The sequence below is a fragment of the Kogia breviceps genome, chromosome 12 (assembly GCF_026419965.1).
Source record: "Kogia breviceps isolate mKogBre1 chromosome 12, mKogBre1 haplotype 1, whole genome shotgun sequence".
Lineage (NCBI taxonomy): Eukaryota > Metazoa > Chordata > Mammalia > Artiodactyla > Physeteridae > Kogia > Kogia breviceps.
The window spans coordinates 58,828,012-58,853,084 of NC_081321.1; the positions used below are offsets into that span (position 1 = coordinate 58,828,012).

At 38.5% G+C, this 25,073-nt stretch overlaps 1 protein-coding gene and 1 pseudogene across 2 annotated transcripts in view; both read left to right on the forward strand.

Annotated features, from left to right (window-relative positions):
- Positions 1-6,240: 6,240 nt before the first annotated feature.
- On the forward strand, positions 6,241-6,781 carry LOC131767206 (large ribosomal subunit protein uL23 pseudogene; annotated as a pseudogene).
- Positions 6,782-17,483: 10,702 nt separating this feature from the next.
- The window catches only part of TBC1D15 (TBC1 domain family member 15), a 69,772-nt gene continuing 62,182 nt past the window's right edge, over positions 17,484-25,073 (forward strand). The window contains exon 1 of one of the 2 annotated variants that reach the window (XM_059082407.2): positions 17,484-17,583. In XM_059082407.2, the coding sequence (XP_058938390.1) occupies positions 17,554-17,583 (30 nt within the window). In that variant the 5' untranslated portion in view covers positions 17,484-17,553. The remainder of the gene's footprint in view (positions 17,584-25,073) is intronic. The other variant, XM_067009757.1, reaches the window with a different exon arrangement.

Consider the following 25,073-nt stretch of genomic DNA (forward strand, 5'->3'; position numbering starts at 1 on the left):
GGAGTAGTAGTGGTGGCAGCAGCTTCTTAGTCTGACACTTTAATTCCTGGATTGTGCTATTAGATCTTTTTTCGCCAGTTTCCCAGGAATGAGAGGTTGTGGGGTGACCTCTGGCTTCCGTTATGGCTCCATGTATGGCCCCAGAGACAGTAGCTCCCTTAGTGAATTGGTTCTGTATCATGGTGGGATTCATTCTGGGAGACTCAGCCTAGATTCCCAGACCTTGCTCCTTCAGCCTTTCCATTGACTTTGTAAGCACCAAATTCCCTATAACAAGTGCCTTCCTGTTTAAAATATCTAGAATGATTTCTGTTTGCTGCATTGAAAACTGAATGCTCAATTTGATAGCAGTAATCAGAATTGTAAGTATATTTCCTTTTGACCTAGTCTAGGAATATATCCTATAGGTATGCTTGTATATGAAGGAAATGAGTTTGTACAAGGTTTTTCAATGCATTGTTTGTAAACTGTCATCAGTGGAGGAATTGTAAAATCAATTCTATTGCTTGCATATAATAGAATTTTACACGTAGCTGTAAAAAAGAATGAGAAAGCTTTGTGTATTTGAAAGAAACAATCAACAGGCCATATTACTGGGGGAAAAAAAAGCCAGGGGGCAGAACTGTGTATACTGTTTTTAAAAAAATAATTAGCTTTGTTGAAGTATAATAGACATAAAGTACATATTTAAAGTGTGTAATTTGATACATTTGACCAACGAAACCATCATCACAAAGATAATGAACATATCCACCCCCCACCTCAAAGTTCCCTTATGCATCTTTGTAATCCTTTTCCCCAAATCCCTGCTTTCCTTTACAACAGATTAGTTTGAATTTTCTAGAATTTTATATAAATTAAATCATACAGTGTGTATACTTTTGAGTCTGGCTTCTTTCACTCTGCATAATTATGTTAAGACTCATCCATGTTGTTATGTTTATTCCGTTTTTTTCCTAAGTAATATCCTTTTGTATGCACATACTACTTTTTGATTATTCATTCACTTGTGGATGGACATTCGGGTTGTTTTCTGTTTGTGACTATTAAAATAAAGCTCCTGTAAACATTAGTATACAAGTCTTTGTAAACACAGATGCTTTTATTTCTCTACAGCCATAGTGGCTGTACCAATTTACATTCCCACCAACAGTGCAAGAGGATTCCCTTTTCTTCACACCCTCTCCAGCATTTATTGTTTGTAGATTTTTTGATGATGGCCATTCTCATGGGTGTGAGATGACATCTCATTGTAGTTTTGATTTGCACTTCTCTAATGATTAACGATGTTGAGCATTCTTTCATGTGTTCGTTGGCAATCTGTATATCTTCTTTGGAGAAATGTCTATTTAGGTCTTCTACCCATCTTTGGATTGGGTTGTTTGTTTTCTTGATATTGAGCTGCTTGTAAAATTTGGAGATTAATTCTTTGTCAGTTGTTTCATTTGCAAATATTTTCTCCCATTGTGAGGGCTGTCTTTTCGTCTTGTTTACGGTTTCCTTTCCTGTGCAAAACCTTTTAAGTTTCACTAGGTCCCGTTTGTTTATTTTTGTTTTTATTTCCATTTCTCTAGGAGGTGGGTCAAAAAGGATCTTGCTGTGATTTCTGTCATAGAGTGTTCTGCCTATGTTTTCCTCTGAGAGTTTGATAGTGTCTGGCCTTACATTTAGGTCTTTAATCCATTTTGAGTTTATTTTTGTGTGTGGCATTAGGGAGCGTTCTAATTTCATTTTTTTACATGTAGCTGTCCAGTTGTCCCATCACCACTTATTGAAGAGGCTGTCTTTTCTCCACTGTATATTCGTGCCTCCTCTATCAAAGATAAGGTGACCATATGTGCGTGGGTTTATCTCTGGGCTTTCTATCCTGTTCCATTGATCTATATTTCTGTTTTTGTGCCAGTACCATACTGTCTTGATTACTGTAGCTTTGTAGTATAGTCTGAAGTCAGGGAGCCTGATTCCTCCAGCTCCATTTTTTGTTCTCAAGATTGCTTTGGCTATTCGGGGTCTTTTGTGTTTCCATACAAATGGCGAAATTTTTGGTTCTAGTTCTGTGAAAAATGCCAGTGGTAGTTTGATAGGGATTGCATTGAATCTGTAGATTGCTTTGGTAGTAGAGTCATTTTCATAATGTTGATTCTTCCAATCCAAGAATATGGTATATCTCTCCATCTATTTGTATCATCTGTAATTTCCTTCATCAGTGTCTTATAATTTCCTGCATACAGGTCTTTTGTCTCCTTAGGTAGGTTTATTCCTAGATATTTTATTCTTTCTGTTTCAGTGGTAAATGGGAGTGTTTTCTTAATTTCACTTTCAGATATTTCATCATTAGTGTATAGGAATGCTAGAGATTTCTGTGCATTAATTTTGTATCCTGCTACTTTACCAAATTCATTGATTAGCTCTAGTAGTTTTCTGGTAGCATCTTTAGATTCTCTGTGTATAGTGTCATGTCATCTACGAACAGTGACAGCTTTACTACTTCTTTTCCTATTTGAATTCCTTTTATTTCTTTTTCTTCTCTGATTGTTGTGGCTAAAACTTCCAAAACTGTTGAATAATAGTGGTGAGAGTGAGCAACCTTGTCTTATTCTTGATCTTAGTGGAAATGGTTTCAGTTTTTCACCACTGAGGACAATGTTGGCTCTGGGTTTGTCATATATGGCCTTTATTATTTGAGGAAAGTTCCCTCTATGCCTACTTTCTGGAGGGTTTTTATCATAAATTGGTGTTGAATCTTGTTGAAAGCTTTCTCTGCATCTATTGAGATGATCATATGGTTTTTCTCCTTCAATTTGTTAATATGGTGTATGTATCACATTGATTGATTTGTGTATATTGAAGAATCCTTGCATTCCTGGGATAAACCCCACTTGATCATGGTGTATGATCCTTTTAATGTGCTGTTGTATTCTGTTTGCTAGTATTTTGTTGAGGATTTTTGCATCTATGTTCATCAGTGATATTGGCCTATAGTTTTCTTTCTTTGTGACGTCTTTGTCTGGTTTTGGTATAAGGGTGATGGTGGCCTTGTAGAATGAGTTTGGGAGTGTTCATCCCTCTGCCACATTTTGGAAGAGTTTGAGAAGGACAGGTGTTAGCTCTTCTCTAAATGTTTGATAGAATTCGCCTGTGAAGCCATCTGGTCCTGGGCTTTTGTTTGTTGGAAGATTTTTTATCACAGGTTCAATTTCAGTGCTTGTGATTGGTCTGTTTGTATTTTCTGTTTCTTCCTGGTTCAGTCTTGAAAGGTTGTGCATTTCTAAGAATTTGTCCATTTCTTCCAGGTTGTCCATTTTATTGGCATATAGTTGCTTGTAGGAATCTCTCATGATCCTTTGTATTTCTGCAGTGTCAGTTGTTACTGCTACTTCTTCCTTTCTAATTCTATTGATTTGAGTTTTCTCCCTTTTTTTCTTGATGAGTCTGGCTAATGGTTTATCAATTTTGTTTATCTTCTCAAAGAACCAGCTTTTAGTTTTATTGATCTTTGCTATCATTTCCTCCATTTCTTTTTCATTTATTTCTGACCTGATCTTTATGATTTCTTTCCTTCTGCTAACTTTGGAGTTGTTTTGTTCTTCTTTCTCTAATTGCTTTAGGTGTAAGGTTACATTGTTTATTTGAGATGTTTCTTGTTTCTTAAGGTAGATTGTATTGCTATAAACATCCCTCTTAGAACTGCTTTTGCTGCATCCCATAGGTTTTGGGTCGTCGTGTTTTCATTGTCACTTGTTTCTAGGTATTTTTTTATTTCCTCTTTGATTTCTTCAGTCATCTCTTGGTTATTAAGTAGTGTGTTGTTTAGCCTCCATGTGTTTGTATTTTTTACAGATTTTTTTCCTGTAATTGATATCTAGTCTTATAGCGTTGTGGTTGGAAAAGATACTTGATATGATTTCAAATTTCTTAAATTTACCAAGGCTCGATTTGTGACCCCAGATATGATCTATACTGGAGAATGTTCCATGAGCACTTGAGAAGAATGTGTATTCTGTTGTTTTTGGATGGAATGTCCTATAAATATCAATTAAGTCCATCTTGTTTAATGTATCATGTAAAGCTTGTGTTTCCTTATTTATTTTCATTTTGGATGAACTGTCCATTGGTGAAAGTGGGGTGTTAAAATCCCCTACTATGATTGTGTTCCTGTCAATTTCCCCTTTAATGGCTGTTAGTATTTGCCTTATGTATTGAGGTGGTCCTATGTTGGGTGCATAAATATTTACAATTTTTGTATCTTCTCCTTGGATTGATCCCTTGATCATTATGTAGTGTCCTTCTTTGTCTCTTATAATAGTTTTTATTTTAAAGTCTATTTTGTCTGATATGAGAATTGCTACTCCAGCTTTCTTTTGATTTCCATTTGCATGGAATATCCTTTTCCATCCCCTCACTTTCAGTCTGTATGTGTCCCTCGGTCTGTACTGGGTCTCTTGTAGACAGCATATATACAGGTCTTGTTTTTGTATCCATTCAGCCAGTCTATGTCTTTTGGTTGGAGCATTTAATCCATTTACATTGTGAGAGGCCCACGTACTGCAAAAAAAACGAAAAAAAAAAACAACAAAAATACTACAATGCGATATCTCACACCCGTCAGAATGGCCATCATAAAAAAATCTACAAACAGTAAATGCTAGAGAGGGTGTGGAGAAAAGGGAATCCTCTTGCACTGTTGGTGGGAATGTAAATTGGTACAGCCTCTATGGAGAACAGTATAGAGGTTCCTTAAAAAACTAAAAATAGAACTACCATACGACCCAGCAATCCCACTACTGGACATATACCCTGAGAAAACCATAATTCAAAAAGAGTCATGTACCAAAATGTTCATTGCAGCTCTATTTACAATAGCCAGGACATGGAAGCAAGCTAAGTGTCCATCAACGGATGAATGGATAAAGAAGATGTGGCACATATATACAATGGAATATTACTCAGCCATAAAAAGAAATGAAACTGAGTTACTTGTAATGAGGTGGATAGACCTGGAGTCTGTCGTACAGAGTGAAGTAAGTCAGAAAGAGAAAAACAAATACCGTATGCTAACACATATATATGGAATCTAAAAAAAAAAAAGGTCATGAAGAACCTAGGGGCACGACACGAATAAAGACACAGACCTACTAGAGGATGGACTTGAGGATATGGGGGACGGGAAGGGTAAGCTGGGACAAAGTGAGAGAGTGGCATGGACATATATACACTACCAAACATAAAATAGATAGCAAGTGGGAAGCAGCCGCATAGCACAGGGAGATCAGCTCCATGCTTTGTGACCACCTACAGGGGTGGGATAGAGAGGGTGGGAGGGAGGGAGCTGGAAGAGGGAAGAGATATGGGGCCATATGTATATGTATAACTGATTCACTTTGTTATAAAGCAGAAACTAACACAGCATTGTAAAGCAAGTATACTTCAATTAAGATGTTAAAAAAAATAAAGGGGCTTCCCTGGTGGCGCAGTGGTTGGGGGTCCGCCTGCTGATGCAGGGCATGCGGGTTCATGCCCCCGTCCGGGAGGATCCCACGTGCCGTGGAGCGGCTGGGCCCATGGTCCTGCACATCTGAAGTCTTTGCTCCGTGGTGGGAGGGGCTTCGGCAGTGAGAGGCCTGCGTACTGCAAAAATAAATAAAGAAAGAAGGATAAGTTATATCTAGTCCTTTGTAAGGAGTAAGCTATTTTCATAAAATATATTAGAAGTTTTTTTTTCTTTCAGATTAACCTGTTCTTGTGAGTATATTTGTTGAAATGGTTTGTCACAAGAATTGCCTTTTACATTCCAAAACAAAAGCATTAAATGAAAGTTGACTTTAACAGAAATGGATATTACATTATTTCTTTCTCAAGTGCCTGTAGTTTTTATTTTGTAATGATTTGTGTTCCCTGATATGCTTTATCTCATGCTTGACTGATTACAAGTGTGAAGGGAGGTTAAATGTATTCGCTGTTGGAAATTTAGCATGAATTGTAATACACTGTAATCCAAATTACAATCTGTCATTTCCAGTCAAATTGTGAAGCACTGTAATTGTATTTTAGAGTTCCACTGCCATTGATTATAGCTACCTCATTTGTGTTTTAATATATCATGACAAATTTGTGAATGGAAATACAATCGTGTAACAAGGCAGGAAACAAGTATTGTTCTTCCTATTATAACAGCAATAAAATTATATCTTAACAAATGAAAAGAGAAGGACATTGTAAGAAGTAAAGAGGATTCATTTAAAGATGAAAAAGAGCTTTTCATGGCACTGAAGGCGAAGAAGGAAGTCCCTGCCCCTCCCAAAGCCGAAGCCAAAGCAAAGGCTTTGAAGGCCAAGAAAGCAGTGTTGAAAGGCATACACAGCCACAGAAAAAAGAAGTCCTGGACGTCACCCACCTTCTGCCAGCCCAAAACACTGTGGCTCAGGAGGCAGCCCAATATCCTTGGAAGAGCACCCCTAGGAGAAAGAAGCTTGACCACTATGCCATCACCAAGTTCCCCCTCATCACCGAGTCAGCCATGAAGAAAATAGAAGACAACAACACACTGGTGTTCATCGTGGATGTCAAGGCCAACAAGCACCAAATTAAACAGGCTGTGAAGAAGCTCTATGACATTGACGTGGCTAAGGTCAACACCCTGATCAGGCCTGATGGAGAGAAGAAGGCATATGTTTGACTGGCTCCTGACTATGACACTTTGGATGTTGCCAACAAAATTGGGATCATCTAAACTGAGTCCAGCTGACTAATTCTAAATATAGAAGTTTTCACTATAAAAAAAAAGATGAAAAAGACAAAAATGACTAATTTTCAAGCAGTGCATAAAAATAAATGAGCCAAGGATTTTTGGAAAACATTTTTAAACAAAACATTACAAAAATATTCTTTAACATTTAAAAAATAATACTAATACAAATGCTCTAGTTTATTCATTTGAATTGCCATATAGCATTCCACAGACATTCTCTCCCTGGTGATCATTCAGGTTGTTTATAGGTTTTTACTACTACAAATTATGCTGCAGTGAACATTCTTGCACATGACTCTTCATACACGTAGAGGATTCACTAGGGAATATATTTAGAAGTGGGACTTCTGGGTTGTAGAGTATGCATATCCTCTGTTTTACTTTGTGTGTGTGTGTGTGTGTGTGTGTGTGTGTGTGTGTGTGTGTGTGTTAACAACGTTTGACATGAGATCTACCCTCTTGACAAATTTTGAAGTATATATTTTTGTTGACTATAAGTACATTGTTGTACAGTCAGTCACATCTCTAGAGCTTATTTCTCTTGCTTGACTGAAGCTTTTTGCTCATTGATTAATAACTCCCTGTTTACCCCCCACCCCACCAGTCCCTGGCAACCACTATTCTACTGTTTGATCCTATGAATTTGAGTATTTTAGATACTCATATGAGTAGAATTGTGAAGCATTTGTTTTTCTGTGACTGGCTTACTTCACTTAGAATAATGTTCTCAAAGCTCATCCATGTTGTCACATATTTCAGATTTCCTTCTTTTTTCCTTTCCTTTTTAAGGCTGACTAGTATTCACTGTATGTATATGCCACATTTTCTGTATCAACTTATCTATTGATGGACATTTAGTTTGTGTCCGTGTCTTGGCTATTGTGAACAGCACTGCAATGAACACTGGAGTGCCAATATCTATTCAAGATGCTGACTGAAATTCTTTGGATAAATACCCAGTAGTGGGATTTCTGGATCATATGATAATTCTGTTTTGAATTTTTTGAGTACTCTCCATACTGTTTCCCATAGTAGCTGCACCATTTTGCATTCCCAAAAACAGTGTGCAAGAGTTCCAATTTCTCCACCAACATTTGTTGTCTTTTGGTTTTTATTGATAATAGACATCGTGCCAGATGTGAGGTGATATCTTATTGTGGTTTTAATTTGCATTTCCCTGATAAATAATAACAATGAGCATTTTCTCATATACCTGTTGGACTTTTGTATGTCTTCTTTGGAGGATTGTCTATTCAAGTCCATTAAAAATTTGTTGTCATTAAAAAAATATTAAGTTCTAGTACGTATATATTTTGGAGATTAACCTCTTTTCAGATATATGATTCACAAATATTTTCTCCCATCCCATTGGTTGCCTTTTCACTCTGTTGTTTGCATTGCTGTTCAGAAGCTTTTTAGTTTGATATAGTTCCACTTGTTTATTTTTGTTTTTGTTTCCATGGAAGTGTTGCCAAGACCAATGTCATGAAGCTCTTCTCCTAAGCATTCTTCTAAAAATGTTAGTTTCAGGTCTATGTCTAAAGTCTTTAATCCATTTTGAGTTAATTTTTGTATATGGTGTAAGATAAGACTACAATTTCATTCTTTTGCATGTGGATATCCAGTTTTCCCATAACCATTTGTTTAAGAAACTATGTTTTCCCCATTACATATTTTTGGGACCTTGTTGAAGATGAGTTGATCTTATATGTGTGGATTTATTTCTGAGCTCTCTATTTTGTTCCATTTGTCTATAAGTCTATCTTTTTGCCAGTACCATACTGTTTTGATTACTATAGCTTTGTATAGTAATATATTTTGAAACTGGAAAGTGTGAGGCCTCCAGCTTCATTCTTCTTTCTCAGTATTGATTTGGCTATTTGAAGTCTTTTGTGGTTCCATATGAATTTTAGAATTTTTTTCTATTTCTGTAAAAAAATGCCATTGGAATTTTGATAAGGATTGCATTGAATCTACAGATGGCTTTGAGCAGTATGAACATTTTAACAATATTAAGTATTTCAGCTAATGAACATGGCATAGCTTTCCATTTATTTGTGTCTTGTTTAATTTCTTTCATCAATATTTTGTAGTTTTCAGTATGCAAATCATTCACTTCCTTAGTTTAGTTTATTCCTAAGCATTTTATTCATTTTGATGCTACTGTAAATGCGATTGTCTCCTATTTTTTTTCAGATAGTTTGTTGTTAGTGTATAGAAATACAACGGATTTTTGTGTGTTCATTTTGTATCCTGTAATGTTACTTAATTCATTTAATAGTTCTAAGGTTTTTTATGGAGTGCTTAGAGTTTTCTAAATATAAGATTATATTGTTTGCAAACAGGGACAATTTTACTTTTTCCTTTCCAATTTTGACAGCTTTTATTTCTTTTTCTTTCCTATTACTCTGACTAGAACTTCCAGTACCATGTTGAATAAAAGTGGGCATCCATACCTTGAGCCTGATCTTAGAGGAAAAGCTTTCAATTTTTTACCATTGTGTATAATGTTATCTTGTGGGCTTCTAATTTATGGTTTTTATTATGTTGATGTAATTTCCTTATTTCTAGTTTGTTGAGAGATTTTATTATGAAAGTATTGAATTTTGTTAAATGCTTCTTATTCATCAATTTAGACAATCATGTGATTTTTATCCTTTATTCTGTTACAGTGGTGTATCACATTAAATGATTTTCGTATGTTGAGCCAGTGCTTGATCATGGTGTATGATTCTTTTCATGTACTGGATAGTATTTTGTGGAGGATTTCTGTGTCTATATTCATCAGGGATATTGGTCTGTAGTTTTCTTTTCTTGTGGTATCTTTGTCTGGCTTTGGTATCATGGCCTAGTAACATGAGTTTGGAAGTGCTCCCTCTTCTTCAATTTTTTGGAATTGTTTGAGATAGATTGGTGTTGTTCTTCTTTAATTATTGGTAGAATTCACCATTGGAGCCATGTGTTTCTAAGCTTTTCTTTGTTGGGAGGTTTTTGATTCAATCTTCTTACTAGTTATAGATTTGTTCAGACTTTCTATTTCTTCAAGATTTAATCTTGGTAGGTTGTATGTTTCTAGGAATTTATTGATTTCTTCTATGTTAAACAATTTTTTGGTATATAATTATTTATAATTGCTTTATGGTATTTTATTTCTGAAGCATCAGTTGTAATGTTTCTTCTTTCCTTTTTGATTTTATTTATTTGAGTCTTCTTTCTTTTTTCTTAGTCTAGCTAAGGGATTGGCTATTTCGTTGGTCTTTTCAAAAAACTATCTCCTAGTTTTGCTCATTTTTTCTATTTTCTATTTTATCTATTTTTGCCCTGATAGGTTATTTCTTTCCTTCTACTAACTTTGGGCTTAATTTGTTTTTCTACAGGACTTTGATGAAAAAAATTGAAGGAGATACAAGTAAATGGAAAGTCATACTGTGTTCATAGATTGAAAGAATTAACACTGTTAAAATGTACACACTACCCAAAGCCACCTATAGACTCAATGCAATCCCTATCAAAATCCCAATAGCATTTTTCACAGAAATAGAAAAAACAATCCTAAAATTTTTATGGAACCACAAAAGATCCCAAATAGCCAAAGCAATTCTGAGAAAGAAAAACAAAGCTGGAAGCCTCACACTTCCTGATTACACACTATAGTCTACGACCATACCACCCTGAACATGCCCAATCTCATCTGATTACAAACTATAATACAAAGCTATAGAAACCAAGACAGTGTGGTACTGGCATAAAAATCAACACGTAGACGAATGGAATAGAATCAGAGAGCCCAGAAATAAACCCACACATATATGGTCAACTAATATTTGACAAGCAAGCCAAGAATACTCAATGGGCAGAGGATAGTCAATTTAATAAATGATGTTGGGAAAACTGGGTATTCATATGCAAAAGAATGAAATTGAGCCCCTATCTTATACCACTCACAAAAACTAACTTTAAATGGATTAAATATGTAAATATAAGACCTGAAACTATAAAACTCCTAGAAGAAAACATAGGGAAAATCTCCTTGTTATTGGTCTTGGCAAGGATTTTTTGGATATGGCTCCATGAGTACAAGCAACAAAAGCAAAAATAGACAAATAGGGACTACATCAAACTAAAAAGCTTCTGCACAGCAAAGGAAACAATCAACAAAATTCCCAACCTGGGCTTTCATGGTGGTACAGTGGTTGGGAGTCCGCCTGCCGATGCAGGGGACATGGGTTCATGCCCCGGTCTGGGAGGATCCCACATGCCGTGGAGCGGCTGGACCTGTGAGCCATGGCCGCTGAGCCTGTGCATCCAGAGCCTGTGCTCCGCAACGGGAGAGGCCACAGAAGTGAGAGGCCCATGTACCGCAAAAAAAATAAAATAAAAATTCCCAACCTATGGAATGGGAGAAAATATTTGTAAATTATATATTTCATAAGGGGTTAATATCTAAAATATATAAATAACTCACATCTCTATAGGAAAAAAATCCAATCTGATTAAAAAATGGGCTGAGGAACTAAACAGACATTTTCCAAAGAAAACAAACAGCCAACAAGTACATGAAAAGATGTACAACATCATTGATCAAAAGATCCTCCACACCAGCAATCATCAGGAAAATACAAATCAAAAGCACAATGAGATATTGCCTCACATCTGTTAGAATGGCTGTCATCAAAATGACAAGAGATAGCAAGTGTTGGTGAGGATGTGGAGAAAAGGGAACCCTTGTGCACTGTTGTCGGAATGTAAATTGGTACAGCTACTATGGAAAAGAGTATAGAGGTTCCTCAAAAAATTAAAAATAAACTACATTTGATCCAGCAATCCCACTTCTGGGTATATCTCCAAAGGAAATGAAATCAGTATCTTGAAGAGATATCTGCCCTTCCACGGTCAATGCAGCATTATTCACAATAGGTAAAATTTGGAAACAACCTAACTGTCTGTCTAGAGATTAATGGATAAAGAAGATATGGGGATATAAATATACATCCATGAGAAAGAAGGAAATACTGCCATTTGTGACAGCATGGATGGACCTTGAAGACATTATGCCAAGTGAAGTAAGCCAGACAAAGACAAATACTATATGATATCACTTATATGTGGAATCTAAAATAGCCACACTCTTAGAAACAGAGTAGAATGGTTGTTTCTAGGGGCTGGAAGTTGGGGGAATTGGAGAGATTTTAGGTCAGCAGCTTCAAACTTCCAGTTAAAAGATGTATAAATTGTGGGAATCTAACATGCAATGTGGTGATTATAGTTAACAATACAGTTAACTATAATTAACACTTTTATATAATTGAAAGTTGCTGAGAAAGCAGATCTTAAATGTTCTCACCACAAAAAAATGGCTACTACATGACGTGATGTGAAGTATTAACTAATGCTACTGTCGTAATCATTTTGCAATATATATGTATCAAATCAACACATACATCTTAAACTTATACAATGTTATATGTCAATTATATCTAAATAATGCTGGAAGAAAGTATGAACAAAAATAAAATACCCAACAATATGAAAATTTTAAAAACACATGTAAAATAATTATGGGCCAAAGAAGAAATCATATTGTTTACTCCATTGTCCTACAGCTTCCAGTGCTTTTACTGGCAAGTTCAAAGATATATTTATTCTTGTCCTTTTCATGTAACATGGTTCCCCCTCTGCTGCCCCCGACCCCGTGCAAGTTTTTACGATCTTCTTTTGATTCCCATTGTTCTGAAATGTCACAATTATGTCCCTTGCTGTTGGTCTTTCTTTTCCACTATGCTGGGCACTTAGTGTGCTGATACAGTTTAAAAATGCACATCTGACATTTCTGAGAAAATTTTTTGATTATTTTGTTTAATATTTTCCTTTCCTCCATATTCTCTGCTCTCTCTCCTTTATTTGGATGTTAGATATCCTGTTCTAATCCACTAATTTTCTTTACTTTTCTCTCTTATTTTCATAGCTTTGTCTTTTTGTTCTACTATCTGGGACATTTCCTTGGTTTATATTTCAATCCACTTATGGACTTTTTCATTTATGTTATCACGTTTTTAATTTCTAAGAGCTCATTTTAGTCCTCTAAATATTCCCTTACATGGCCTGTTTTTTGGGTGAGTTGGGTCTTCGGTGCTGGGTGTGGGCTTTCTCTAGTTGGGGCGAGCGGGGGCTACTCTTCCTTGCAGTGCACGGGCTTCTCATTGCGGTGGCCTCTCTTGTTGCGGAGCAAGGGCCCTAGAGTGCATGGGCTTCAGTAGTTGCGGCACATGGGTTTAGCTGCTCTGCAGCATGTGGGATCTTCCCGGACCAGGAATCAAACCTGTGTCCCCTGCATGGGAAGGTGGACTCTTAACCACCGCGACACCAGGGAAGTCCTGACATTTTATTGTTTCATGGATGCAAAGTTTTTTCTCATCTCTGTAAAGGAATTTATTATAATTAAAACATTTTCTTCTGTTCTCTGCATTGTTTGTTTGTCTTTAATTGCTTGCTGTTGGTTTGTTCGTTTTGGTCTCTGCCTTTCTGCTTAAAGATTTTCTTCAAATGTGGAGTGATCCATGGTTCTCTGTTCATATCTAAGAGACTGGAATGAAAAGCTGATTGGAAGTTTTAGGTATATAGGTGGGGCTTGTTGATCTTTGTTCTTCGTGGTAGAATGACATGGTTGGGTCATTTCAATAGAGATTCCCAACTGTCAATACTGGTCTGATTTCTTCAGCTGGTCAATTTATCCCGAGAGAACTCTAGCATTCTCTTGGCTGTCAGCAAAGTATATGCTTTCTTCATGGCACTATCTTGTATAGTTAAGCGCTAAAACAAAGTTTTTAGTCTGACTGTTGTAAGGGTTCAGGCAAGGTAGGGATCAACGAGTGGCAGCAATGTTGGGGGAATCTTTATTTATTTATTTATTTAGTTATTTATTTATTTATTTACTTTTGTGCTAGGCGGGCCTCTCACTGTTGTGGCCTCTCCCGTTGCGGAGCACAGGCTCCGGACGCACAGGCTCAGCGGCCATGGCTCACGGGCCCAGCCGCTCCGCGGCATGTGGGATCTTCCCGGACTGGGGCACGAACCCATGTCCCCTGCATCGGCAGGCAGATTCTCAACCACTGCGCCACCAGGGAAGCCTGGGAATCTTAATAAATGATGTGTGACATGGGATAAGCCCTGAAGACAGGTCAGTCAAACTGAGGCAATTGAGAATCAAACTGAACAGTTAATAAATGCTGTAGTTTAGAGAGGGGAGTGATCACTTTCAGATGATAGTGTAGCATGGCTAAGACACATATCTCTAATGAAGTCTCTATTCAGCCATAAAGCAGCTCATGACTTTGGCAAACCATTAATCTCTAATAGCCTCAATTTCTTCAACTGAAAAACCCGGGAGACTATCTCTAAAGTCCCGCCCAGGTCCAGAGTTTCTTTAAGGTACTTCTTAAGATTCTTTTGCATCATATGACTTTTTGAGTGATAAGTTATAATTAGTGAATGGCCATATAGTTCATGGGAGTCAACTGAGAACTATAGTTCATGGGAGTGAACTATAAAACTACTCACTTCCATGAAAAGTCATTATTTTAAGTTATAGGTAACTTGACTCTATTTATATTAAATTTATATGCATGTGGCTTTTAAAAAGCTGTCATATTGTTATATGTAAGTGCACTATGATTTCTTTCCTTCTATTGTAGTAAAAACCTAAAATATGAAACAAATTACATTGAAATCCTGACCTTCTTTCTTCCCTTTCCCTATAGACAGAGGATATTATTGAAAAAGGAAAATGGTCTCTTTCCTCTTGAATGTGAAGTATAACTGTGCCATTTCTAAACGGGGAATTAGTTGACATTAATTTGTTAAACCAACCCTTATTTAATGTCTGCTGTGGGTCAGGCATTTGTGCCAGGTGCGGTAGTTGCACATATAAAAAGCACAGTCCCTGCTTTCCAATAATTCATAGCCTAGTAGGGAAAGGAAGTCAGTTCAGAAAACCACTAAGTATTTTACAGTGTGACACCATGGAAGTGCAGAAATGGAACCTCTGTAATTGATGTCTGCTTGCTTGCTCAGCAGCCACTCCCCCTTTTTTTCTGGAATGGTTCCTGGATTTTCCCCTGGGAATTATCCTTCCTCTCATTCTGTGTACTCTGACTGGAGCTGTGAGCATATAATTCAAATCTGGCCAATCAGAACATCATATACTTTGGGCCACTGTGATTGGCTCAAGGATGGTTCCATGATCCAAGCCAAGCCAATCTACTACAGTGAGAGGCAGTCTTGGGACACAGTATGGAACAGTCAGGGAACAGCAGTTATTTGGCTATGGTTGTAGAACTGGGTCTGAGTTGGGAAGATAAAGCTAAAATGGTAGGCAGCAACAATTTATGAAGGACCTTCTATGCTACTCTGGAGAATCTGTACTCTTTCCTGAAGAGATAGGGAACCATTCATGGATTTTAAGCAGGGAGTTCACATGATCATGTTTATGCTTTAGAAAGATTAATCTGGTAGGAATATAAATGATGGGGTAGGGGGAAGATGAAGCTGAAAGCAAGAGAATGAATTAAGATGTACAGTAGTTGTCCAAACCAGAGGTAATGAGACACCTGAACCATAGGAGTGGCAGTGGGGATAGGAAGGAGAGACATGATAGGGATGTTCCCCAGAAGACACGTAAAAAAGGGGTAACATGATAGCAACACTTTCCTGGATAAATTGTGGTCTGACTGCATCTCTAGTTCAGCAAATGGTAGTAATTTTCAGAGAACAAAAGCAAAATTTAAGTTTCATTTAAGACCGTGTTTCTCAAACCTTAATGTGTACACAAATCACCTGGGTTTTTTTTTTTTTAAATGCAGATTTTGATGCAGTAGTTCTGGGGTGGGACCTGGGATTCTGCATTTCCAAGAAGCTCCCAGGTGATGATGGTGTTGCTGGTCTGCAGACTACACTTTGAGTAGTAAAGATTTAGGATTTTTTGAGGTGTGAGTGGGTCATTCAAGTAAAAAGGGGCAGTAGGTGTAGGCTCTAGATTTTAGGAAAGAAAGAGAGACTTGGGCTTGAGATATTTGGGAGCCATCAGCATTTCGGAGGTGGTGATATCAGAATATGAAGATAATAGCCCAGGAATAGCTTTTGGAAAAAAGTAAAGAAGTCTAAGGATAGCCCATGAGTAGCACCAGAATTTAAGGGGCAGCTGGAGGATGAGGCTTAAGAATATGAAGAAGTAGCAGATGAACCAAGGTGCCAAATTTTCAATGAGAAACCTTTAATTCCCAAGCTTATTATATAAATAATAGCTACCATTTATTGAGTATTTTATTCCTAGTACTCTACTAAGGGCTTCAACTCTTCTCCAGAACACAGCGCATAAGAAACGTCATTAAAACTTTTCTGTAACCACACTCTGTTACTCCGAGTTGGCGGAAAATTTATCCTGGGTCATTATCATGGCTCTACACATCACACCTAAGATTGCATGAAAGTTCTAGGGGGTCATACTTAGTCCAGTACATTTGGGGAAGGCCCTCAAGTCTTCATTCAATGTTGGTTACCACTACTATGCTCATTTCCCCAGCTGTTTTATCCTTTGCAGGTGAGCTGTTTTGCCAAGTGAATGGCAAGCTTGGGCATGGGGTCTTGGCTATGGTTGAAATCTGTGATGCAGCCTTCCTAGTAGTACTACACATCCATTCCCATCTAAGGTCTTGCTACTTCCTTCACCCATTAGGTCTCCAATATTCACAGAACCAGCAACTCTCCTCCTCTGTTATTCCCTTTGGTTGCCACTTACTCAACAAACCTCGAAAGCTTCTAACCTCTCTCCACTGTGTGAAGAGAGAAGTACCTCAATGGGCACAGGTGTTTTGGTACAAAGGGGCCTTTTATTCCGCCCTAGGGCAAGGGAAGTCCCAAATCTTGTGCCAGAGCTATCAGGGGTAGTATCCAGTCATTCTTTTACAGCACTAACAAAACAAAATATTATTTTAACATCTCAACAAATCATCTTACCACAAATGCACTGTCCCATGAAATCTTTACAACCACTCCATGGGTAATTCTCATTTTCCATCCCGAAGCTCGGATAAATTTAGAAACCTGTTTCCAAACAGCCATTAAGAAACTGTAGCAACTGTGAGCTACGCGCGTTGGACTCTGGAGCAACGGGGGTGTGGTATCATCACAGTTCCTATCAAAATACCTCGCTCGCTCCTGGTCATGTGTGAGTGGCAGTTACCAGACTCAACTTCAGAAACTTCACATAGAGGCGAGAAGTGTGCGCCTCGGATAGACGCCTCGGGCTCCTTTAATCTTCACCACAGCTCTATCTCAATTTCACAGATGAGACCCTGAGGCTGAAAGTGGAAGTGACTTGCCCATGGCCACAACGCCAAGGAATATTGGTTTTTCTTTTTCTGGGTCCCAATATGCTGTCCTTTCCATCATACCAAAATGAAGGGGCCTGCGAGTGGCTCGGAGTCTCGCCCCCAGCCAATCCCCAAAGCAAAAACACTTCAAATTACTTACCCTCCTAGGAAAATAAACTGACACATGCGCACTATGCCCCAGCGACTCCACCCGAGAGGCCTCCGAGGCCTACTCAGTGCACATGCGTCTGGCAGCTCCTCCCGGCCCCGCCCCTCACTCCTCGCCATTCCCGCCACTCCCCGCCCCTCACTCCTCGCCATTCCCGCCACTCCCCGCCCCTTTCCCGACCGGATATCAGCCTAGTTTTGCCGGATGTTGTTGTGAGTCTGAGAGACACGTGAGGTGCTGCTACGTCATCAAAGGCACGCGCAGGAAACATGGCGGCGGCGGGGGTTGTGAGCGGGAAGGTAGGTAACGGCCCCGGGAAGCATTCCTGTTTTTCTTCGGGATGGGGCTGTTTTTGCTGCTTGGAGGCCGGCCGGAGAGGGATGCGAGGGCCTTTCTGTATCAGGAACAGCCTGTGGAGGATGCAGGAGAAGATGACTAGGTGGTGTCAGCTGTTTTCTCGAGAATGCCGGCTCAGTCCGGGAATTAAGAGACCCGGCTCCTGCTCCAAGGCCAGCTAGGCCTCGGCGCTGTTCTGGTCGGCTCTGTCCCAGGGCGAGGGGCTTTTATTTGTATTGCCTTCTTAAGAGACAGGTGGTTGCCCCGTTGCTTTCTTTTTCTGGCTTGATTTTATCTGACTGTAGCTCTTTATGTCTGCTCTTCGGACTCCAGGATTTTTTCTCTTACTAATCTAACTCGCCTCTGCCTTCCTCTGCTTCACTTTGGTGAAGGCATCTTTGTCCTCTTCGGGAAGAGCTGAAAACAGGTGCTTTGCAGCTGTGCACTTAGAAGAAGAGTGTATTGGATCCATTTTACCAGGTTGCCGAGTTGGTTGGTGATGGTGAACAGCAGGGCATGTGTTTCCCCTCAGGGAGCTGGGATTTACAACATCGCACGCTTGTCTGGGAAGGCGTTAGTTACGGTATTTATTTCCTAGACAAATCTGTGATGTTCCTGTGGGAGACTCTGTGGTACCGTCTTACGGAGGTGGTCATTGACCCCCCTCGTGATAGCTCGTTAGGAATTAGGATTAGGTGCGGAGGATATTTTATGGCACAGTGCCTGTTCATGTTCCGAGGACACATCTTAATGCCTGTTGGTTCGGACTATCGCGGCATGCTACTTGGAAGCATTTGCCGTTGCGCGAGTATTTCGAAAACAGTTGGGTCGGGTAGTGACTCATCTAACACCAAGGACTACTTACTTTTCGCAGATAGCTTTCTCCGTTCCTTGAGTTTCACTCATTTTCTTTATGCTGCCCTCTCCATCCCATTTTGAATTATTTGACAGCGTATGTGCTTTAGTGTATGGACCACTAGCCAGAATAACACAGTACTGTTACTCTGAAGGGTGACCTTGGGAAATTGAGCAAGCATGAATTCTCCGTCCTTCATTTTCTTTATCCCCAGAATGGATGTGGTGCCAGCCATTATTTCTTGTATTGGAGTTGCTAATATTACATGAAATAATAAAAGCTTTATAAAAAAATTACATACTTCTCCATACTGAGTATTTTAAATGATGGGTTGGTCATCGTTTTCAGATTTTCACGGTCTTTGGTTGTCGTGTCAGTTTTGTCTTCAGGGTGGATGCTGATCTTCTGCTTGGCTCACTACATATTTTAAGGTTATCTTGTTTGATTTTTTTATCTGGGACTTTCCAAGAAGGGATCCTTTCTGTTTGAACTACACTTCGCTCTTTCAGGTGTGGATTGGTTTTGATAGAACCCTTGAGATGAAGCAGAGTTGTAAAATATAAGACTTTTTCCACCCTTTCCTTCCAGTCATTGCCTTTCATAATGTGACTTATTAGTCTTTTATTTCTTAGCTCTACTTCACATCACCTCATTTATTCTCACTCATTGCAAATTTATACCCATTTTCATCACTCCATCTAAATTATTTTTCCATGCCCAAAGCTGCCCTTCTCCCAAATAATTCTATGATGACCAGCAAAAGCCACTTATTCTTCTCTCAGCAAGTTCAGATCTAGTTTAATGGCATCATCATTCACCTGGTTGCATGTAAAACAAACTTGGAGACGTCCATTTCTATAACAGCATCTAAGCAGTAACCAAGTCCTACCAGTTTTACCTTAAAGAGGTTTCTTAAATTTGCTGCATCCTCTTCATTCTCAGTGCTTAGTTCATTCAGGCATTTAGTCTTGAGCTCTTGGCTGATTTTTCTCCTTGTCTGCAGTCTCTTTGCCCACCGTCCCCTCTACACAACCATTGGAGTTATTTTCTAATGCACAAGTCTGATTGTCTCTTGCTTTAAAAAACAAACAAAAAAATCTTAATTTTGTTATTGTCCCCATTGAAATAATACTCAAGCCTGGTTAACATGGCATAAAAAGCCATGTTGTCTTTCCGGCTTTGTCTTATGCTTCCCTACTTCCCAGTCTTGTTTCTTTGGGACAGGGGAATAGCAAAGAACACACACACACACACACAGACACACACATTTATGAAAGAGTGTGTATATGTGTGTATGTGTCTCTCTGTATTTATTTATTCCTCACCCCCCACCTCAAAGGTTCAGCTAAGACCTGTCTAATTTAGAAACCTAGGGCAGTGAATGTTAACCAAGACTCGTAAGACTCACATGTGGTACTTTTAAAGAATATAGGTGCTGGGCCACAACCCAACTCTGTTGAATTAGAACCTCTTGGTGTTGAGATCTAGGATGTAGAATAACTTTTCTACTAAGTCTACTTTGCTTGCTTTGAACTTTGAGTGTAGGAAGTGACGGGGGGAGGAGGTTAATCTCTGGCATATGGAGAAGCAGTGTAAGATAACAGTTAAGAGCTTGGACTCTGGAGCCAAACAAGTTTCAAAAACTAACTTCACACTTGCTAGTGACTTCAGTCAAATTATTTGACCTCTCTATGCTTCAGTTTCCTTATCTGTAATATGGGGATGATAATAGTACCTACTTTATGGGATTTTTAAGGTTAATAAGTAAACGTATTAGAACAAAGCCTGGCACGTAGTAGATACTGTGTAGGTGTTATTCATCATCTTAATATCCCTGCAAGTCATTGGTTGGGTATGGCAGAATTTTAAAGGTTTAGAATGTGGTTTTCGGTATGGGTGTGAACTTCATTTTTGAAATTACTTCAATTCTAACTCTCAGTGTTATTTTAGGATTTGAAAAATACCTTGTTTTAGAAGTCACATAGTTTTTTTTTGTTTGTTTGTTTGTTTTGCTTTTGTTTTTTTGGTACGCGGGCCTCTCACTGTTGTGGCCTCTCCCGTTGCGGAGCACAGGCTCCGGATGCACAGGCTCAGCGGCCATGGCTTATGGGCCTAGCCGCTCCGCAGCATGTGGGATCTTCCCGGACCGGGGCACGAACCCATGTCCCCTGCATCGGCAGGCGGACTCTCAACCACTGCGCCACCAGGGAAGCCCAGTCACATAGTTTTGATGAATGAAAAATCATCACAGTAGGGCACTGGTTAAGGAAATGGAGTCTGATTGCTTGGGTTCAGAACCTAGCTCCACTGCTTTATAGCTGTGTTACTTTGGTCAAATTTCTTAACTTTCTGTGCACCAGTTTTCTTATTTGTAAAATGGGGGCTAATAATTATTTTTCCATCATGGGGTTGTAGAGAAGATTAAATGAGTTAATATTTGCAAAGCATTTAGAGTAGTACCTGGCATCAGGTAAGTGCTTAAATTTTAGCTGTTATTATTACTATTGTTAAGGAAGATCTTTCAGACGGCCTTAAAGTTGTAAGGTTATTATTGATTTGGAAATAGTTGAATGTTTATTTTTGCTGCCACTTTCTACAGAGAGATTAAGGCCGCTCACAAATGTTAAAGCACTATAGTTCTGTAAAATAAATTAGAGGGAAAAAAACGCAAAAGGAAAGTGAATAAGGGTAAGAAAGGTAAATGGAACTGGAAGTACAATTATTAAATAAACTATATGCTTTAGTGGGCTACAGTTTTGCCAAAATGGGGAACTTGATCAATAATAAGAATTACAGGATCTACAATAAAATAAAACTAGGAGCAAAACCCAAAAAAACTAGTTTCTGAAGATTAGATCCAAGGATAAAATCTTCTGTAGATTTTTTATACTATGTACTATAATGAATTTGATTATATAGCATATTGTATCCTTATGGTTAAAAAACCCCACAACCCTATAATGCCCATTAGTATGCTGATGGTTTTATACCAATGGCTAGCTAAGTAGTTCAGTAAATACAGGGTACTGATTTGATGTATTTAGGTCTCTGATGATTTGACTGAATTCAGGGGTAGGTTGTTGTCAACATGAGTGGATGGATTCAATGTTTCATATATGTATATTTTTCTTAGCTGAGCCTGTGAAAGTGAGTTTGAGTTTGATTATAAACCCTGATTAGTTCTTGGAGTTAAGCTATTCTTTGTTGCTATGTATATATAGAACCATATAAGTCAACCAAATAGGTGGGAAAGATTGACATTCTGTTGTGAATATTTTTTTTTCCTGGCTGTGATCTTTATTTCCCACAGTTTTATTGAGAAATAATTGATGTACATCACTGTATAAGCTTAAGGCGTACAGCCTATTGGTTTGATTTATATATATTGTGAAATGATTGTCACAGTAGGTTCAGCTAACACTCATCTTCTCATATAGATCCTCCTGTGAATTTTTAGGGGAGAAATAGGGACACTGACTGCAAAGGCTATCCTGCTTTAGGATAATTAATGGAATGAGTTGAATTAATGGAATGAGTTGACATTGCAGAGAAGGCGGGAGAAAAGAGATAGTCTGAAATAGGTTTTGGCCTTATACCCAGAGCCTCTGATGGTTGCAGTTTACTTTTATTCATTTATTCAACAAATATTTATTAAGCATCTGCTTTCTTCCAGGCACTGTTTTAGGCACTGGGGATATATCAGATAGCCCCTTACCTTGGAGATTACAGACTTCAGTTCTTCAGAAGGAAAACATTCACTAAAAACTGCTCCCTTGTTTAAATAAGAAAGTAAATATGAGTTTTAGGTCCTTGAAGTGGTGCTAATTTTAGTGAATGTTCGTTTTCTTGAGACTTGTAGACTGATCCTCATGAGGGCAGGGCCTGAAATGTTTTACCTGTGTCTGGCAGACATTCTGGCATATAGTAGGTATTCAGTGAAGAAAAAAGAGCAAGAAAGTAGAAAAAAATGAAGGGAGACTAGAGGAAGAGAGGTGTGTTCACTCATAGCACTCTTGTTTTGGAGTTGAAAAGTCCTGTTTTAGTATATTTGCATTTCACTCCAGGTCTGTGTTTTTACTGTGGCTGCGTTAGAATTTCGTTCTATTGAAAATAACTTGAAGCAATTGAGAAATCACCTGTTATTTTTTCTTAGAGTTTTTTTAAATGGTATTTTTAGTAAGAATTTATTTTGTAGCTTAAATTTGGTCCCTTCCAGTTCCTTTTAGATATGCTTGTAGTCCTGTGAAACCCCTTGCTTAAGAAAGATTAATATTCTTAGTATCTAGCAGATTTTCCTGGAGAATTGTCTTAGACTAGATCTTGTAACATGGTAGTAACCTTCTTCGTGTAGGATACAATATGAGTATGTCTTTATTTCTCTAGCATTCTTTAACAAACATTTGAGTACCTTCTGTGTGCTGAGTTCTTTATTCTCGACACAGCACAGTAGTCTGCAACAAATCATTTCAATTTGTGATTTAATAAAAACATGACTTTGGGGGGAAGAATTCAAATATTGTTTGCTTTGATGGGACATAATGAAAAATGCTGCTGAGGCTAAATGAAAAATTGTAACCCAGCCTTTTAATTTTCACTTTTTGGTGGAAGGAAATCCTTATGAAATCTATTTACTGTTTCTTGTGCAATCTATGGTGTGTCTGTAGTCGTTGGTGTAAGAGAAGTCATTCGTTTAATCCTTGTTATACCTTCCATACTGCCCTCCTGTCTGACATTGTTTGGCACACTAATGCCCTTAAGATGCAATAATGGTTCTGCTGCCTGCTCTTTATTGAGAATTGTACCATTCTCAGTATCTCAATATCTCTCTGTCTTCACTCTCAAAATTTTTGTGGTTTGTTACCCTTAAAACTACCTGTGTTCTGCATTTCTTTGAGTTACACAGTCAGTACTGATTAACGCACCCCAAAGAAGACTCATTGTTTACTTTCTTCCTCCTGTATTCTGTCTCTCAGTGAATAACCGCATACACTCAGTTTTGTCCTTGACTCCCTTTCCTTCACCTCCCACGTCTAATCAGTCACAAAGTCCTATCATTCTGACCCTCTAAATATCATTACAAGCTGTCTGCCTTCCTTCACCCCTCTGCCACTGCCTTGGTTCAGCAACCATGAATCTCTTCCTCCCTGGATTACTGCAGCTGTTCATTCTTGGCTCTGCAGCTGGTGTGTTGGCTTAGAAAAGGCAGGTCTGACATACCATTCCTGTGCTAGAACTTTCTAATGACTTTCTAGTGGCAAATAATTATCTTCAGGGTAAATTCCAAACTCCCAAATTCCTGAGTATGGCTTAAAAACCCGGTATGATCTGATCTGGTCTCTACTCTTGTCTCTAAACTCTTGGTACTGTCTGATCTGGGTTGCAGCCATGCACTGAACTACTGCTCTCTGTATAGAACATACCAAGAACATATACCCTCTTCTCGTTAAAATTGCCATTCTTCAGGTCTCAGGCTATATGTCACTCTAGTTAAAGTCTTCCTGATTTCTCATCCTGCCTGAGCCCCTTACATCTAGGTTAGCTATAATTTATTAGGGTCTGCTGTGGCAGCCTATTCACCCTCCGTCATATGTTGTAATTGTCTGTTTTCTTGTCCTAATCCCCAGGTAGATTGCTATGAAGGCAGTGACTGAGTCTTATTTATTTATACCTAGAAGCTTACTCTGTGCCTGGCACATTGTTAGGCATTCACTGTACATCTATTGAAGAAATAACTGAAATTGACATCTCATACAGGATCCTGTGCATACTTCTGTCACACTCTTATGTGACCATTGATTTACATGACATTACTAGTTTAGTTAGACACTTTTTACGATGTATGTTTTTCCACCAGCACCTTTTACTTCCTACATCTAGTTGGTGCTTAATAAATGTGTACGAGTAAAGAAACTTCTAAATCAGATTAGGTGGAATGGAGGTGATTGGAAGTGTTTGGATGGGCTTATTACTTGTGTTCTTTTGAAGGAATTCATAGAAGTTGTTTGCAGAGAGACAGTATAAAAGGGTGTTCTAGGTAGAAGGAACAGAATGCACACACGCAAAAAGGCACAGGGTTTTGAGGGAACACGTGAGTTCAGAGAGGCCCAAGGCAGGAAGTATTGGGGAGTGTTAGGTGTTGCATAGCTGTAGATGTAAAGTGTCATGTCAGAAGGATTTTAAGCTCAGGTGTGGTATGGTCAGATGTACATTTTATTAAGATCATTTTTGGCAGTGGTTATACATTATACAGTTTACACAGATTATTGGAAGGTGATTAGATTGGGGAAGAGAGACCAGAATGTTATTTTAGTAACCAGGCTACATATGATGAAGGGGTCAGTGTCAGAGAAGATTTGAGGGATTTAGGAGGTAGGATGGGTATGGTGAAAGAGGCATTTAGGATACTGCGTGGATGGAATGTCTTAGACAGAGTTGGGAATATCAGAAGAGCAGATTTAGGATAAAACAGACTGAGTATAAGATGCCTGTGGATTATTCAAGTGGAGACATCAAGTGGCTGCTTAGATATTTGGGTGTAGAACTCATTAGAGTTTTCAGGGCTTACACTGGCATATCCTGGTGATACTGTCTCTAACC